Source organism: Eptatretus burgeri, chromosome 1 (assembly GCF_056783735.1).
Source record: "Eptatretus burgeri isolate ZD-2024b chromosome 1, Ebu_testis_v1, whole genome shotgun sequence".
Taxonomy (NCBI): Eukaryota; Metazoa; Chordata; class Myxini; order Myxiniformes; family Myxinidae; genus Eptatretus; species Eptatretus burgeri.
The window spans coordinates 31,205,604-31,225,008 of NC_140961.1; the positions used below are offsets into that span (position 1 = coordinate 31,205,604).

Genomic DNA, 19,405 nt, shown 5'->3' on the forward strand with positions numbered 1-19,405 from the left:
TGGTTCCGATTAATTATCGGGCGTATTAAGCCCACTACCAACCCTTTACGTGAAGCAAGATGGAGATTCAATTAAAGAAAAGACGAAGCGAAACGGGAAAACAGTTCAACATAATGCACATTTATTCCGCGGCACACGGAGAGCACACATATACAATTACAACAATTATGCACCAAAAGCAAATGCTACAAAAGAAACACAACAATGCAGATCTACTACCGACTACGCGAGCACACGGCAACACTTACACAGTTTTACTTTACAGACGGCGCCAACAACACATTTACTCAAAAGCAAAAGAAAAGGGCCACCCTCAAAGACAAGGGGGCAGACGGAGCCTGTGGGCCGCGAGACCGGGTGGATCCTACACGTGTCTTTGTGATGAGCCGCAAATGTGGCGGCGTGGCGGTGCCCCGACTCCGCGCTCCTTCGCGGGTTTCGTTGGCACTGCTTGGAGTGGGGTGGGAACGGGGCCCCCCTTTTCGCACTATCTCAGCGCGGGGGGGAAAAAGGGGGAATTGTTGATGATCTGGGGAAAGAGGATAGCTGGCTTGCTTGGGTCCCGCGACGAGCGATTCCACTGCGAGCTCGTCGCCGACTGCCATCTTCCTTGCCTCGGACCCGAGCTATTCGGCCTCTTCCCCAATTCTCCTCAGCCGACTGCAGCAAACCACCTGTACGCCCTCGCCTCCCGACTCACTCCGCGCTCCAACCCGACTCGACCGTGCTCCAAGCTCCAGGCTTCCCCTCTCTGCAGCTCCCCGACAGACTCCGAACCCCGACAGACTGCGAGCTCCACTCGGCTCTCCGACCTCTCCAGACTGACTCTTCCGAAACTCGACTTGACTCTCCTCAAACTGACTGCCGCTGCCACACTCTGCACTCCAAAACTGACTGCCTCAGATTCGCCCCGCGCTCAGCGCTTTATAGGCCGGCAGGAGAACCCATATGCAAATTTCTGGATTAGAACGAGCTCGGGGGTGGAGCCACGCTCGCCCATTGGACGGAGGAAAAGGGGCGTGAGACTCCCCTGATCCGAGAATTTGCATATCCCGATTCTACTCCGACGCGCCTGGAGGCGGGGCCAAACCGCCCCGCGCTTGCTGATTGGACGGATCAGAAGTGGGCGTGTATCATTCCTGATCCGAATTCTCCTCGGAAAGGCCGCATTTTGCACTCGCGGTTCGGCGCGCACCTTGTACGAGTCCAGGACAGCCTGACGCTCGGTGCTCACAAGTGGTGCGGGAATGGCGGTAGAAGGAGGAGAGGTGAAGGTGGTGGAGGGTTTATTGTGGTGGTTTATGGCCATCGCGACGTTTGGAATGGCGGTGATGCGATGTTTGCGGGAGCGAGTTGTGAAGGTAAAGGTCATGGCTGTTGGCGGCGTTGTTGTTGTTGTGAAGCAGCGTTGCGGTTGGTGGTTGTTGTGTGATGGCGGTTGAGACGTGGTTGGTTCAAAATAAAGATAGAACAGAAAAACGGCCATCTCAAAGGGTCGCAGCCCGAATGAATCACATTTATTCCCTCTAAACAATGGGTTTGGGGCTAACTACACATGTACTTACAGAGATATCTCACCGACGGGACCTGAATGGTGGTTTGCGAATTTCCTCAACCGCAACAATATATATATATATATATATATATATATATATATATATATATATATATATATATATATATATATATATATATATATATATATATATATATCTTCTTCTTCTTTCGGCTGCTCCCGTTAGGGGTCGCCACAGCGGATCATCCATGATGCAGATCATCCATGATGATCTGCATAGTGATTTGGCACATGTTTTACACCGGATGCCCTTCCTGACGCAACCCTGGTCGCCTCTTACGACACAGGGATATGGTACACCTATTTTAACCGGGGTATACACCGGCCCAGTATACTGGTACTCATTTCGCCGACCTCGGAAGGATGACAGGCTGAGTCAACCCCCTGGTGTATTAATTCAGTGGCTCAACGGGGCTTGAACTCAGGACCTCTTGGATCCCAAGCCGCTGCCCTAACCACTGCGCCAACACCAGGCTCATGTATATATGTATATATATATATATAAATATATATATATATATATATATATATATATGTATATATATATATATATATATATATATATATATATATATATATTTATAGTTTTATTAGATGCGCATTAAATCAATTTTACAGTGGTAGTTATACATCACATCGATACTGAGTAAGAAGTTCTTATCAATGGTGAAATATAAAATACGAGCAGGGGTACCCGGCATTGCCCGGTATATTTTGGGGGGGGGGGCAAAAACACTTTCTTACACCCTCTAAGGAATGGGGTCAGGGATCATGTATTATTATCTTTCACATCGCTACAAAAGCTTCGGCACTATAGAGACATTTTAAAATGCCCCGTCACGGTCCCCCCCCCCCCAAAAATCATCTACCATGGTACATTTCACAGGTATATACATGTTCATGTTAATATTTTAGTTTGTTTGAAACTAAAAGTCTTGTGTATTCATCATCTTCATTTATACCTCTTGTGTGTTCATTATATTCATTTATCAGGTTCTGCGGAGTGGGTAACAGGACTTTCTAAAACACCCTGTAGATCATTGGCTCAGAGGCATTGAGTGGAATTAGATTTTGTTTGTTGTCGAACGGATGCTCGTGCATGTGCTGTTGATGGGAGATGAATTTATTATCTTTGCTGCTTTAATTATTATTGCATGCATTCCTGTTTTGATGAGTTACATCTACATTGACTGAATTGTTTATGACTTGTTTCTTTGATACTTTTGTAATAAAGGACTTCAAACGTCAAATGTGTCTGTCTGTCTGTCTGTCTGTCTGTCTGTCTGTCTGTCTGTCTGTCTGTCTGTCTGTCTGTCTCTCTCTCACCCCTCTCTCTCCTCATTCCCTTACTTGCAACATAATGTTTCCCCAGTGTCAGTATATTGGGTTTTTATGTTCTGTCACCTCACTGACCTCACTGTTCCATTAATCTGAATCATATATTCTGCGAGATGACTGTGGAAAGTGTTCTCCTGTTTATTTTATGACGTAACCTGATACTTGCAGGATTCATCCAAATTTCAAGCAAGAGATTGTGAAAAGTTTTAAGTTTGGTCTTGCTATCAGTTACCACTACTTCTTTAACAGCCTCGATTATTCCCACATTCTTGTGTGGGATGGTCAAGAACGTTTTTGGAAGTCACGAACCGGATGGCCAAGCTTGTTGTGACTGAAAGTGATTTTGGCAGGAACTTGCAATTTTTTCAGGGTCCCAAGGACAATTCACCTACTCTTCACAAAAGACACTGTGGGGTCTTTAATATTCACAAATGCTAGTAGACAGAACACCGAGCTAAACGTCCATCCGAGGGACGGCAGGCATTGTAAAGCCCCAGACAGGCAGATTAAAGTTGGATCGGGAATCAAACCCAGACAAGACAACTCAAAAATAATTGCACTACCTGCACACCATCCTTTTGGACTTGAGTAGTTATGTAAGTGCATAATTCGTTTAAACAACTTCCCTAATTCAAAGGAACAAGTTTCTTCAACATTGCAAAGAATTCTAATAGATGAAAAAATTACAGCAATTATCACTTTTTTTTTTGTCCAACTCGTTTTGAAGAGAGTTCGAGCATCTTGGAGCATGCGGAGTAGTGCGTAGTGGTGGCATTAAGCCGGCTGTCCCATTTGCAATCACAAGCAGCTACGATGCAGTACAAAGAATGAATTCAGTGTTCGATTCCCCCCCCCCCCAAAAAAACAAAACAAAACAACGTCCACCATGTTGTCCAAGTACGTTTTGCACGCAACATTTTTCAGTCAATAGGATCATGTTGCAGACACAGAAAATCAAAACCTTGCTGACAACGTGACCCCTGGCTCGAGCGTGCCCGCCGAAAGGTGTCAGTCACATACCTGTACTTGTACATGCGTTTAACCATGTGTCGCTCTTCGCCATCTCCGGGAAAAAACGCATGAAATTCGGTCTCTCCACCGCACTGGAAGACCTCGCCGTTGAGCGCGATCTCTTCCTTGGCGAGACGCATCTGCGGGAGGCACTTCGCGGGTACAAGCGCCCGCCGCTGCATCCGAGCCGAGTGGTGTCGGACCCCTCCAAGGGAGGACACAAGTCCACCCCTCCCCTCTGCCGAAATCACCCCGCCAGGTGAAGACACCGATACTCACAGCACACTTTAATAAACTCAGACCAGACAAAAGAAGGAGGCCTTGGACCTCCTCTGTCGGAGGAACGAGGCGAATAGAGCATGGGTTGGGTCTAACGCTGCCGGTATATGGTCGTGTGAGAGGAGGCTCTGCCTCGGCGGCGGACACGTCATGCTAATCGGCAAGGAGATGCGTTTCAAATTGACAAACAACTTGCTCTTAGACCCTCCCTCATCCCCTAAAATGTCCAGCACCCCTCCCCGCACGCTTTCCTATCGCAATCCTAAGAGCGCGAAACCTCTCGACATCTCTCTTGGGGTCGCCGGAGAAAGAGACCCCCACGTTGTGTTAAAGGCCATGGATTAAAGTTCATTCGAGTTGCATCCATGGCGGCCCCGTTATTAATCATACTCAACATTTCAACTCTAGTTTCGCTGTTCTTGCATCGTTATATTTTCACATGAGAGTCCTATATAGCTTACCAATTACGGCTTACGGGTCGGTTCAGGTGTGCATTTACCGAGCATGCCGGAAGCAGTGTCGTGCTCAAGTGAGCTCGGTTTGGAATGTTATCTTGATGTTTGAAAGTGTCGCGCAACCACGATCATAATCCGCCTTGGCTGGACGCATTGAACGAGGGCCGTTCAAATTGTTTTATGAACGAGATGCAATTCATAGTCAGTGTCAGAAACATCCACGGTTTATATTTTTACTCTTCAGGTTATAGATTTCTAATTAATAAGAAAAGAAATGTCCTCAATCTCAATTCCCTCTTTTGGCAGGTCTTGGACCTTTGCGAGTATCTCATTCTTAAGACCTTTTGACTGTCATATGTATTGAGTGGTTGAGATCAATTTTTTTCGGCAAGAGACCATCATCATGTCCGAATCACTCTTTCCATCCCTGTCTCAATCTGGACACAACATGTGCTGTACTCGTTTGTCAATTCATTGTTTAACGCACACATGTGAGATGCATGAAAAGTGCAAAGTTGGATCTTGATCTTAAGGCTCTTAGACCCTTAAGATTTCTTCTCCTCCCCATGTTCCCCATCCCATCCCTCTCCCTTCCACAGATCTCCTAATGTGTCTGTTCCCCACTGTTTTGTCCCTCCCACTCCCACCCCTCTTGTCTCATACCCCCTTGCTGTGCGTTGTGTGTTAGCTCTCATACGAGCCTCGACAAGGTATACAAAAAAAAAGGCATTGGGCGGTATGTGTGGTGTGATGGTTTGAACGTTCGCTCTGAGTCGGAAGGTTGGTGGTTCGAATCCTGGCCGAGTCATACCAAAGACTTTTAAATTGGTACCTGCTGCTTCCTTGCTTGATACTCAGCATTTAAAAGGACAGAGTATGGACAAACAATGCGAGGCTGGAAACCAGTGTGCAGATTTTGATATGGGCCTAATGGTGTCCACTCTCCATCAAAGTTCCTTGGAGGGGAAGTGTGTGTGCGTGGTGAATTGTTATCTCCATAATTCTGAAATCAGAAGGAGGAACAGAGTCGTCCCAGGATTTGAAGTATCCACCTTGGTTTCAGTGAAGGATCATGATTCATGACCTAAGTTGTGAAGTTGTGTTGTTCTCGGAGTTTTGTTCCAGGGACTCTTTTCAGGATCATCACTGAGGCCCGGACAGCCTTCAACTGTCGTTCGTTTGTGGTAATGTTCCCAGGGATGGTTTGTAGCATCTTTGTGAGGTTCTTCTTTATCATTCCCGTTGCTCCAATTATCACTTCGGCCTCTTCAGCTTTTGGTTTGTTCTCAAACATCTCAAAGAAATTTCATCACTCTACAATTTTGGCACTCTTCAGCTTCCACGATCTTTTGACTTCATTTTTGAGATCCTGGTAGTTGGTCATTTTTTTGATGTCCATGTCATCGAGACCAAAATCACAAGGTACTGAAACCTCAATTAGCAAAGCCTTCTTTTCCTTTTTGTATCTAAGTACTATGTCCGGTCGCAGTGCTTTATTTTCTATGTTCACGCTTGATGGGATTATCAGATCGTATGTGAGCATTATGTCCTTCTTTTCAATGACTGCTTTTTGTTCATGATTCCTTGAATTTTCTGCAACTGAGACATTGAAATTTCTGCAGATATGTCAGTGGATTACTCTACAGACCTTTTTGTGTCTTTGTATGTAGAGCTGTTCTGACATGAGTTTTTTTTTTTAAACATCCTGATAAGAAGTGACTCGTACTTTCTGTTTCTACCCTGCAGTGTGTGTGTGTGAGTGTGAGTGTGAGTGTGAGTGTGTGTGTAGTGGGCTGTCATCTCCATGTGGGTTTCAGAAGGTGGAACGGAACCCTCCCAGATCTCAAGGTCTCAAAGTATCCAACTTCATGTGTACATATATATATATACATACATACATACATACATACATACATACACACACACACACACACATATATATATATATATATATATATATATATATATATATATATACATACATACATACATGTATATATATATATATATATATATATATATATATATATATATATGCATACATATATATGTATATATTGTTGCGGGCCGGTGGGGTCGGGTGAGACGACCACTAGGTGGGGGAAGCTACATCAATTCCCACCAGACTCCCTGGAATTGTAGGCATTGCTCACGGATAATGCAAATGGATGCAAATAACTCCACCGCGTGACCTAGGGTCCTCCTGTCTAGAATCAGGTTACCTAATTAACCACGTGGTTCAACCACCAGGGAACCACGCCCTCGGTACTCCTTGTCCGAACCGGATCACTCTACCAACTACGGATCACCTTTCCAGATCGGACGCAGCCGAGTGGCACTGCCAAGGACGTACTGGCAAGAAGGAACGGATTGTTGGGAATAAAGACCTGGCTAAACTTAGATCCGAACCATGCTGGACCAATGGAAGAAAAGACAAAGGTGATCTGGGAACATTTCTACAATTATTTATTTATTTACAATAAGCGAGGAAAAGCATGTGGCACTTCATTTTTGGATTTTCCTTGTTCGGGTTCCTTCTGATTACTCCAATGCAGGATTACTCCAATGCAGGATTCTGATTACTCCCATTCTAAATTCAAATGAATGATGAATAATAATAAAAAATGTCATGGGTCAGGGTCAGGTGTCCGACCAAAGCAGGGTTGCATCAAAGCAAGATGTCTTAGTGCCCGGTCATCACTGCCAGCAGTTATAAAGTGGCAGTTCTAGTTTTGTCTCTTCTCAATTACGTAACACACCAGTACAAAAACACTACACAAAACACACCATACAAACATCACACAAAATAAGTCCTGGCAAGGGTCTGCAATCTTGAATTGCTCTTTTTCTTGGTAATTAGATGTAAAACCTCAAACATAGTTTACTTATTGACTTGTAGCAAATGTACGATGCAATATGTTGGTGAAACAATGTAGAGATGTAATGCAAAACCAATGACACTGGAGCAGCATGAAAATCCCATACAAAACTATTGGTTGTTCACATCTCACTTGTCACTTTACACATGGATACTGTAAAAATGCGAGCTTCAGTGTTCAGGTTGTGAAAAAGATAAGCAGTAATGGCCGAAAAAAGGATGGGATGGAAGATAAAACAACCACACAATTACGTAAGTGGAGAGAACTTTTCTGATTTCAAGAATTAAGAACTGCTTACCTATACAGATTAAATGAAAGAACTAATGATACGTACATCGAACATAATGGCCAAAACATAATCACCTCTGTTTTTAACACCTCACCACGAGACTCTCAAAGACACAGAATACATAATTATGGATGTAAAGGTCCAGTTAAAGACAATCCACAACAAATAGTAAATGATTCGTTAAATCTTCACAAAATAAATATTTGTAGATTACTTAACAGCAGTTGAATTAAGATCAATACTTAAAAAAAAAAAACTGAAAGAAGTTTGGCAAATTATTAACAGATTAATGGAAGAGGATGATCAAGAGGACTTCCCAATCCCACAAATGGAAGCAATTCTGGACATGATCGACTGTAGAATGTACAAATAGAAACCTAAATAAGTTAATCATAGAAAAAGACAATGACATCATCAAAATTATCTTTGATAACAAAGGCGTGGAAATGATCAATGCAGAGAAAATACTACAAAAGAAGGAAGTGTGGCATAAACTTCCAGAAACAATACAACAGAGAAAGCCACCAAGGAAGGGTTGTGCACACTTTGCAAATGCAATTTGGGGGAACATCTTCACTATATGGAAACAATTCAATCAATAGATGTGGAGGAATGGTTAAATAACACACATGATTGTATTAGTGAACATTCTATATTTAAAGATCCACATCATAAACACATCATAACAGGTGATCTCAGAATAGTCGAGGATAGAAAATTACATGCATTACTTACAAAAGGACCAAATTATAGAGAAAATAAAAGGATTAACTTGAATAAGGCAAAAAAAAAAACTTACAATGAATGATAGGACTGACCTAATGGATGAGAGAACAAATTGATAAACACAAAATGCCAAACATGTGAAAAGGAGAATTGTTGATTTAAAAGAAAAGTTTGAATCAATAATCTGAAGGTAATTTTAAACAATCCAGAGACACGTGATTATTTAAAACAACTTCAAACACATGTTATTGTTCCAATTAACAAAGCAAATAAAAATATTGTATTGCATCTGTATGCAAAACATTCCACATTCAAACAATTTTTTAAAGAATTTTTAAAGTTAAAGTCTAACAGACTGGACTCTCAAAGACATACAAAAAAATAACGAAAATAAAATAGACAAGTCTGAAGACGACGATGGTTCACGAGCGGTATTTGACGATGTAGATTGTTTCAGAAGTCAAGGATGAGATAATGTGATAATGTTTGACCAAGTTATAAAAATGATCAACATGATGTGGTACGAGTGACAGGTTATTAGCTGCAAAATGTCGAAAACCCGGTTTTGTTCAACAACTTAAATAATTTGACCTTTGCATAACATTTAAAGGTCACAAAACAGTTTTGTGGACATTAAAATAAGGAAACAGGATATGTGCTATAGCTTATTGGAGTTAGTTCGTCGAAGAAGGTCGCAAACCCGGTTCGATTCCCACAACTTTGAAAATTTGACCTTTGTGGCCTTTAAAGGTCAAAGGTCAAGGATTAGGACCTTTGGTGCAAAACTTCCTCTGGAACATTCCAGGAACAATATAACGTCATATAGGCTATATGGCATTTCGCAGGTGGCATGCAGGTGCCATTGGGCTAACTAAATACCGAAAACCCCTGCCAGATTCGACAAACCCCTCGGAGAAGATGGATTTTTATGTCAAAATTCGCAATTTTCTAAGTTCGTGACCTTGTGACCTTGACAGGAAAATGAAAAATCGAGCTCCGTGGGGCTATGCAGGTGCCATTGGGCTAACCCTAACAAATACCGAAAACCCCTGCCAGATTTGACAAATCCCCGAGGAGAAGATGTAAATTGAAATTGGCTACCCACTAAAAACACAATTCGCAATTTTCTAAGTTTGTGACCTTGTGACGAAAATGAAAAAAAAAAAATATATATATTAAAAAAAAAAAATAATAAAAAATAAAAAATAAAACGGGCTCCGTGGGGCAATGCAGGTACCATTGGGCGAACCAAATACCGAAACCCCAGCCAGATTCGACAAACCCCTCGGAGAAGATAATTTTTATGTCAAAATTCGCAATTTTCTAAGTTCGTGACCTTGTGACCTTGACCTTGGGAGGAAAATGAAAAAAAAAATCGAGCTCTGTGGGGCTATGCAGGTGCCATAGGGCTAACCAAATACCGAAAGCCCTGTCAGATTCGACAAACCCCCGAGGTGAAGATGCAAATTGAAATCAGCTACCCCCTAAAAACACGTGTTTTTTGGGGCGTGGCTCCACCCATAATGGGCGCACCAAGCCCATTCTCAGGAAAACACAACTCGGTCATGATATAAACCTCCCACCAAAATTTTATCAGGATCGGATCAAAACTCACGGAGCTATTCTCGGGACAGACAGACAGACAGACATACAGACAGCCAACAATAATGAATATAGTGGTTACTTATTTTTTTTTGTGAAAATATTTTTTCGTGAACCAACCATACAACACCATATAAATCACTCAAAATCGATTAGACTGTTCGTTCCAAGTAAACACCATAAATTACCATTCATTTACTGGATCCCAAAAATGTACAAAAAACCCTTGTAAAATTAGGTTACAGGGGCGATGAAACTAATTTCTAAATGCTTGAAAAATTACCATGAAACGGTGAGGTTTTATTCTGGTTCCTATTCAGAAATTCTGGATCATTGATAATCACAAACCTGTAATCAACAGAATCCACGACATTAATAACAAGGGTAAGGCTAAATATCTATCAACATGATTTTTCCACATTGTACACAAACATTCCACAAAACGAGCTTGTAACCTCATTTGACAGAGCGGTAGATCAAGCATTTGCAGGAAGTAAGAAAGTAGACATTACAGTCTATCAAAAAAGAGTAAACTGGTCGATAAAGGAAAAAATCAATATTCATGTCGTTTTTCAAAAAATAAACTGAAAGTATTTGATTTCTCCGAAACAACTGTTTCTTTACATTTGGCAACAAGATACTCCAGCAAATAGTGGGGATACCCATGGGTTCAGATCTGGCCCCTTTCTTTCCAAATTTGTTTCTGCACATGTACGAGTCTGATTGGGTCCAGAACATGTGCAGCAATGAACTAACAACTGTGTGGAGGTGTGGAAACGAAACATCTTCAGATTCATAAATGATTTACAAGCAATTAATGATTGGTTTGTATTTGATCAGTTTCATGATGATACATCCAGGGTGATTTATTTTAAATTTGAGAACACTAAATAATTCCCTTTCACGAAAAACTATATCTGTTAGGACCCTAATATTTTGTGTAAATGGAACTAATCTATATGTAAAAAGAGCTTGGTCTTGGCATGCATCCCTCTATCCTTCCTTCCGTCAAGCCGTCCATCCAGCCATCCAGCCATCCGTCCGTCCGTCCAGCCGTGTGACTATATGTCTATTATTTACGTACTATTGGAATATACCTCTCGACCCTTTAAACCGATGAGGCCCCTTCAACCTATAAAGACCCTCGAAGACACTGAGGACCCAAAAGTCACCGAAAACCCAAAAAGACCCAGAAGATCCGAAAGACCCAAAGGACTCCGAAGACCCAAGTCACTGAAGACCCCCAAGACTCCCAAGATCCCCAAGACCCCAGAGACCCCCAAGACCTCTGAGACCTCCAAGACCCTGAAGCCCCAAAGGACCCCAGAGACCCCAAAGACCCCCAAGACTGCCAAGATTCTGAAGAACCCCAAAGACACTAGAGACCCTAAATACCTCAAAGACACTGATGACCACAGAGACCCCAAGGACCCCAGAGATCCCCAAATACCCCCCAAGATTCTGAAGAACCCCAAGACCTTGAGGATCCGAAAGGCCACTAAGGCCCAAATTTATCCAGATCTGCAGAGAGTGAAGAGGCGCTGTTTGCCGATCTGAGGGATGACACAGACACAGATGACACAGACACAAGGACACAGAGTCCAGGAACAGGTTGGTGCGACTGGAGAAGGTGGGTATAGAAAGCGATGGGTTTGGGACACAAGATTTAGAAGCAAACACAGAGTCTAGGCATTCAGCCTTTTCACATGCAGTCAGCTGTGCAGCTATTTGAGGTAAGGGAGGTGATGGAGGGGGAACATCCACCAGAAACTAACTAAACTGGATGCCACCAGGATTTTGAGGAGGGAGACAGGTTTAAGAGTTCGGACTTGAGATGAGAAATATGCTGTTTCCTGGCTCTCCTGAGGGTAGATACACACTTGTTTCGAGTTTTGTGGAAGGAACTGAGATTGCCTTTAGTTGGATTAGCCTTTCATGAGTTGTACGCAAGTTGTTTCAGGACAACTGCTTTACCACAAGCTTTGGTGTACCATGAGTGGGAGGAAGGGTATGACAACTGAAGACGAGATGGGATAAATCTATGCATGAGGGAGAGCAAGTTTCTTTGGAAGAATTTCCAGGACGAGTTGATGTCAGAAGAACTAGAGATGGGAGACCGATCGAGAAGTTTGATGGCTGCTTGAAGTCCCTGTCAGGTGGCCTGAGTGAAATGCCAGACTTGACGGCGCGAAGGTGGTTCTCCAATAACAGTGAGAGAGAAGTCTACTTTGACAAGCATGTTGTCAGATGAACCAATTGGAGCGGAGGAAGAACGGATATTTTCAGGCGTTTTGGTCAAAATCAGATCCAGAAGAGATGGAGTACCATTGGTTGAGATCCTGGTTGGGAAGTTGACAGATTGTGTCAGTCCCAATGAGTCGGAGAAGTATTTTGCTGAAGTGCCATGGCAGGTGAGAGAGGTACCCACACCCAGCCAACTGGCATGATGGCAATTGAAGTCACTACATATGAGAAAGAGAGAGTTGGGATGAGAGGATAGAAGATGGTCCATGTTTTCGGCAAGCGAGGTGTAAATGGAGTCATCATTGTTTGGTGGACGGTACAGCACACATATAAACATTAGATGGGAGTGAAGGAGAAGCCATAGCCAGAGGTATTCCTGGGGTGTGGAGGAGTGAGGGCAGTGCATGGTGAGTGAGGAATGGAATCTTTGATGAAGAGAGCAACTCCGTCGCCAAGAAGAGGCTCACGTCTGTCATTCCGGAGGAGGGAGTAACCAGGGAGATATACTTGGGAGTCACAGATGTCTTGAAGGAGGAAAGTTTCTGTTAAGTAGATTATGTCTGGTTTGTCTGTGGCAACCTGTATGGAAATATCTGTTAAGTTTAAGTGAAGGCCCCAGATGTTTGAGGTCCACACTATTAAGGAAGACGGAAGGGAGAAGGGGTTGGGTGCAGGAGAGGGGAGTGGGAGGGTAGGCTGGGGGGGGGAGGTCGGGAGAGATGTTGACAGAGTGTGGGGAATTGCAGCAGAGCTAGGGGAGAGGGCCGGATGAGGAGGAGAAAAAGCTCGGTGGTGATTGGATGAGGCATCGTGGGGTGTCATAAGAGAGGGGGCAGAGGGAAGTTGAAGATTGGAGGAGGTGGAGGGATAAAATGGAAGAGAGAGGGCAGGGGAAGAGGAAGCTTTGTGGATGTGAGTGGGGTGGGGGGGGTAACTTAACCTTAACACCATTTTGACCCCTTCCACCCTTCAGACAGATTAGACAGCATAGACCCTTGACTACTTTGACAACTTAGACCTTCTCATATCACAAATGAAATTTCAAATAAATACAATATCATCAATATTACAAATAAATTTGTAGAAAATAAATGTTTGTATTACAATTGGTGTAAATTATGCCAACACAGCAAATCTGTGACGTCAATCTCTGCAACAACGTGTGGAGAGGCAAGCATAATGAGCCGAACCACGCTAGTGCTATATAAAGACATGACCTTTATTAACTTTTTGACCCTTTGGGCTGTTGTTGAGGCACCAGGGACCGTTGTTTATCGATACTCCAGAGACGGTATGTGAGGAGCGTTTGCGTCTGTTATGGATGCACTGGGGCCTGTTGTTGATGCAGTAAAGGGTGCCGCAAGTGTATCAGACTGCTTGTTTGAGATTGTCTGATAGAGTGTGGGTCACGCCAGACCCAGCAACACTGGGACATGAGGTGCAGGAATGAGTCGTGCGAGGGCCGGAGGCGAGCGGCGCATGACCTTGGAGCTGCTGCTGCTGCTGATGCCCTGGAAGCTGATGCAGATGCTGTTGATGCCCTAGGGTTGGTTGATGAGGCACCAGGGACCACTGTTTATCAATACTCTAGAGACGGAACGCGAGGAGTGTTCACATCTGTTGTGGATGCCCTGCGGCTTGTTGATGCATGAGGGGCACCACAAGTGTGTCTGACTGCCTGTTTGAGAATGTCTGATGGAGTGCAGGTCACGCTGGGACATGAGGCACAGGAACGAGTCGTGCGAGGGCCAGGGGCAAGCGGCCCATGACCAAGAAGTGCAGTGCAGTTCCTGTGATGTCACACAGCTCCATACACACTGGCTTCTGACACGCTTCCAACACTCTATCGCCCTTCTTAACACCCCCCACCCCCCTCTCACAATATTTGGCTTGACGTAACCCCGCATGGTTGCACGAGGTACGAGAGGAGTTGCCCCGACATTCTGTTCTGCTTCTTTCTCCTCAGTTTTTTGTGTGTTTTTTTCTTCCCCTAATAATGGCCATATGTATTTGTCTAAATAAGTCTGTCTAAGGGGAATATGTGTCTGGGTGAAGTCTGCTCTTCTGTGCCTTTTGCCTGTAAACATGTGTTTGTTGATCGCTTGCGTGTGTGTGTGTGTGTGTGTGTGTGTGTGTGTGTGTGTGTGTGTGTGTGTGTGTGTGTGTGTGTGTGTAAATAAATAGTTGTTACATTTTCCAATCTGCTCGGTTGTGTTTTCTTCTATTGATCTGACAAAGTGTGTACGTAATAGATAGAATGGAAGTTTTTGCCCCCCTAATTGGCTCTGCTGGTTAGCCAGTGCTCCACCCACTGTCCAGCTTGGCAATAAGTACTCGGGTACACGCTGCGGGTGTGGACCCTAGCTCAGGTAGTTGTACCAACGAGTAGGTAATGCATCTGTGCACATGAGGACCCTGCTCGGTGAAATTGCTTTTGCAAGTGCCCATGGTTGCTAAACAACCCGTCAGGCCATGGAGTTATCGTCAGGGTCGGTTGTGACGGTGGGTCCGAGTACGCACCTCGTGAGCCCGGCGCATGTGCCGATACCATAACAATACAATGTGAATCGTAAAAATATTATGAATGAGATATTTATATAAATTCATTATTTTTTTTTAATTAAATTAAAATTATGATTATTATTGAAATACGTACATGTTTTATTAAATATGTATTAAAATATATCTATCTTATGAAAAAATATTATTAAAAAAAATTTAAACCATTTTCAGTGCTTGCTCGGAGACAGGGCAGCATGTAGGAAATCAGTTATATATAACCGTTTGAAGATTTGAATAATAGTTTGATTTTGTGATAAGTGGGGTGCACGTGCTGGGTGGTGGACATGTTATATTTCAGGTAAGATGTGCATGATTTAATGCATTATCATACAATGGAATTTGTGATGGGAGTTATAAATATGGGACAATACATTAAATCCTCGAGCGAGTAAAGTTTGAATCATAACGTTGCATTGATGGATTGACTGACTGCCTGGATGCAACTGAGGTTGTGGATTCCACTGATGTAGGTGATCTACTGCTATGGATCCATGACCAAGGTTGTGGATCCACTATTTGGAGAGGTTCCGGGCTGAAAGGATCGAAACCTCAAGGAAGAACTGTGCCCAGCTGATTATCTGTGCGGTCAGGAAACCAGTCAATTACTTATGGGTTAAGGTTCTTACTTTAGGGAAGGAAGCTATGTTTTGAGGTTTACGATGTAAATAATGTTGAATATTGGATGGTGTGAAATTAACATCATTTTCGGAAAACCTAGAAATTATATCAAGCAGTCAGTAGACTTCGTGTGTCGGGATGGCCCGAACACTCCATTGGCTCAATACAATATAAATCCTCAAAAAAAAATCAACCAAAGATAGAACTAATAAACCTATAAATTACCTACCAGTCATCTGCAGAGAATTTCCCATCCAATAACACCCATTAAGCTTTGGGACATCATCGGTGAACAAGAAAAATGAAACCAAAAAGTGCCCATTTGTCATTCTTCTTATTCTTATCTGACAATCAAACTGTTTGGACACAACTTTGAGGTTGAAGGTCCATTGATGTTGAGTAATCTACTGCTGTGGACTTGCGACCTGGGTTGTGGATCCACCGTTTGGAGAGGTTCTGGGCTGAAAGGATCGAAACCTCGAAGAAAAACGGTGCCCAGCTGATGATTCGGGCAGTTGGGAAATCAGTAAATTGCTTGCAAGTTAAGGTTATAACTTCAAATAAAATAGCTCTTGTAAGTACTTACCAGTTCAGTGTGTGTGTGTGCGTGTGTGAATGTCCCTTTATGCATTTTGTCTTCCAACCCTGAAATGTTTCTGGTGTGCCTGGGATCTTCCACAATACAACCAGTTTTTTTATGAACTATCTTTTCAGCCACGTGGATGGAATATTTTCTTTTCAGCCATGTGATGTCAAACGGGTGCTCCAGCCAAGAAAAAATACCCTGCATTTATACAAGTATCATGAATATGTCATATCAACTTCCATGTATCATGAATTTTTATTCATTATGTCTCTATGTCTCTCTCTGTCTGTCTTTCTTTCACACATCAAAGACCCCCTTCAGGATGAAGCAGCTGCTGTTACTTATTTGTGGAGACAATAATGAGAGTTTTCCTGGACTACGCCATTGAAACAATGCTGCTTTCCCGTCTGAGAGTCGTGCCCTGGCTGAAATCTCATCCCAACATCAAGCCTTTCGAGCCTGACCTATATCTCTGCTTATCCAAAGCACAATTCAACATTTTACACATCCATGAGCTGGTGGTGTACCTGAGCAGGGTGAACGGATGCACCAATATGTCGTTTGAAACAAAGGCTCAGCTGGAACGGTGACGGCCTCATGCTTGGCACGGGACGCACACAGCATATGCTCGGTGAGTGCAAGTGCAGTATAGGAGAAAAACGTTTGCATGTCCTTCTGGAATTCCTTTGGTTAATGCTGCAGCAGATGCTACAGAGAAGGCATCTTTGCAGCCAAGACCTTAAAAGAACCCAGTTTGAGGCAAAGCAGGTTGTGCTTTATCATTTGTTTGTGCTTTTCACAACATGTTACGGAACACCATGGAATCAAGCATTACATGATGCTTAAATAAAGGCTGTCTCTATAAACGGGGAGCCACCACTGCAGAGACACAAGTTAATGGATGTCCAATCAGCTCATGTGGCTTTGTCGAGTCAGTGTTAGTTCAACCAATTGATCGCAAAAGGTCAGGTTACTGGAACAGGAACAGTATGTTCAGAATTAACGAAATGTGCTGTAGACGGTTTCAGATACTTTGTGACCATTCTCTAACACTCCATGTTTTTGGATACCAATGGGTGTGTAATGTAATGTAAGTAATTTTAAAATGGCATATGTAAGCTTAATTAAATATCATTCTTGCAAATATTAACAACTAGCTGAAGTACCCGGTAATACCCGGGAAATTTTCTGGTAAGACTGAGTGCCTATTTTCCTCATGCTAGTTACACTGAGGCATTAGTTGTATGGAGAAAATTAGGAAGGCTTCTTCTTGCAGCAGTGGCAACTGTCCTTGATGTCCTGCAAACACCCGGACCTAGAAAGCTGGAACGTGAGTTTTGTGCTTCTCTCGCCCGTCGGTGTGACGCTCAATTTGCAGTTAGGCGACGCTCTCTCTCTCTCTGCAGCCGACTGTGCTTGCCTGGCTCATTCATGAGCAGATATATCAGCAGTAAGACGACTCTCTCTCTCTGTGCAGCTGACTCTGCTTGCCTGGCTCTTTCATGGGCAGATCTATCAGCAGTTAGACGTCTGTCTGTCTGTCTGTCTGTCTGTCTGTCTGTCTGTCTCTCTCTCTCTCTGTCTCTCTCTCTCTGCAGCTGACTCTGCTTGCCTGGCTCGTTTACGGGCAGGTCTCTCGGCAGCTCAGCGAGTCTCTGTCTCTGCAGCCGATTCTACTTGTCTGGCGCTTTGACGACTCTCTCTCTCCGCAGCCGATTCCACTTTTCTGGCTCTTTCATGAGCAGATCTATCAGCAGTCAGACGACTCTCTCTCTCCGCAGCCAATTCTGCTTGTCTGGCTCTTTCATGAGCAGATCTATCAGCAGTCAGACAACTCTCCCTCTTCGCAGCCGGCTCTGCTTGCCTGGCTCGTTCATGAGCAGATCTATCAGCAGACGACTCTCCCTCTCCGTAGCTGACTCTACTTGCCTGGCTCTTGCATGAGCAGATCTATCAGCAGTAAGACGACTGTCTCTGTCTGCAGCTGATTCTGCTTGCCTGGCTCGTTTACGGGCAGATCTCTCGGCAGCTAGGCGAGTTTCTATCTCTGCAGCTGATTCTGCTTGCCTGACTCGGTCGTGGGCAGATCTCTCAGCAGCAAGGTGAACATCCCTCTCTGCTGACGTCTCCTGAAGAACAAAAAGATTTGCGATTTTACTTGTGAGCTCCAACTACGTCAAAATTATAACCGTTCTTGAAGTAAGAATTGGGAGACGTGTATTATGAAACGGCATACCTCTGAACGCCTCTGTCGCTGTTGCCGTGCGCGAGCAGTTCGAGAATTCAAATTTGTTCGCTTTCGCAGTGGCATAATGTTTCGGGTTTCAAAGCTGTTATAACAGGAGGAGAATGTGTATGTTTAAAAAGTCAACGAATACGAACATTTTGTATTTCAAAAAACCCTAGCGTTTTAAACCATGAAGCCTTTTGTTACGATTAATACGCCGGCGCACTATTCGAAAATAACAACACGTTAAACCACCCTCCAGGAATTTTTATGGAAAGCCACTTAGCGCATCCTGGAGCTGAATGTTAGGTCTATATGTGTGTAAAGTTTCATCAAGATCGGTTCACTGGTCAAGGAGCTTATTGGTTACAAACAAACAAACAAACAGACACACAGACAGATTGACAGAAGAACTGCCATTTATGTAGTAGATGTCCTGATTAAGGGTCCAGTAAGTTTGTATGAGAACCAGCATTTTGTTTGCACATGATGATTCGACGCCATGTCCTGTAAGAAATGTTACGCAACATTGCCAAGTCGAACTTTTTTCTTTCTTTTTTTTGTATACGTAGTCGAGGCTTATGTCATGGCAGAGGGTAGTACGAGTACACTGAATGGATCAGGATGCACCAGGACAAAAGGAACAGCAGAGAGAAAGAGAGAGGAGGGAAGCCCCAACAGCAGAGCCGAAGGCCAAGACAAAGGGAGTTCTCAAACAATGGGTGTGGGGAGGAATACGGGGCAGGAGAAGATGCATAGGGTGGACAACATTGATACAGAAGGCAACTCTCAGGAGGAAAAACTGTAAATGTGGAAGGAGGAGGGGTGTGTGTGTGTGTGTGTGTGTGTGTGGGGGGGGGGGTTAACTTGGAGGGAAGAATGACATTGAAGAGAATGTGGAAGTTGATTCCACAGGTGGATAAAAGAGGAACAAATGAGTGGAGGTGAGCAGTGATCCTGGATTTAGGTAATTTCATCAGAAGGGGATTGATTGTGGACTGTGTGAGCCCTTC

General features: G+C 43.6%; 1 protein-coding gene across 3 annotated transcripts in view; it reads right to left on the reverse strand.

The window, feature by feature from the left end:
* LOC147034167 (cytosolic purine 5'-nucleotidase-like) overlaps positions 1-19,405 on the reverse strand; it is a 173,021-nt gene that overhangs the window by 112,594 nt on the left and 41,022 nt on the right. Inside the window, exon 1 of one of the 3 annotated variants that reach the window (XM_085877728.1) lies at positions 3,935-4,348. The exons of 1 other annotated variant lie outside the window; for it this stretch is intronic. In XM_085877728.1, coding sequence (XP_085733854.1) covers positions 3,935-4,107 — 173 coding nt within the window. In that variant the 5' untranslated portion in view covers positions 4,108-4,348. Of the gene's footprint in view, positions 1-3,934; positions 4,349-19,405 lie in introns of those variants that run through there. One more of the 3 variants, XM_085877749.1, reaches the window with a different exon arrangement.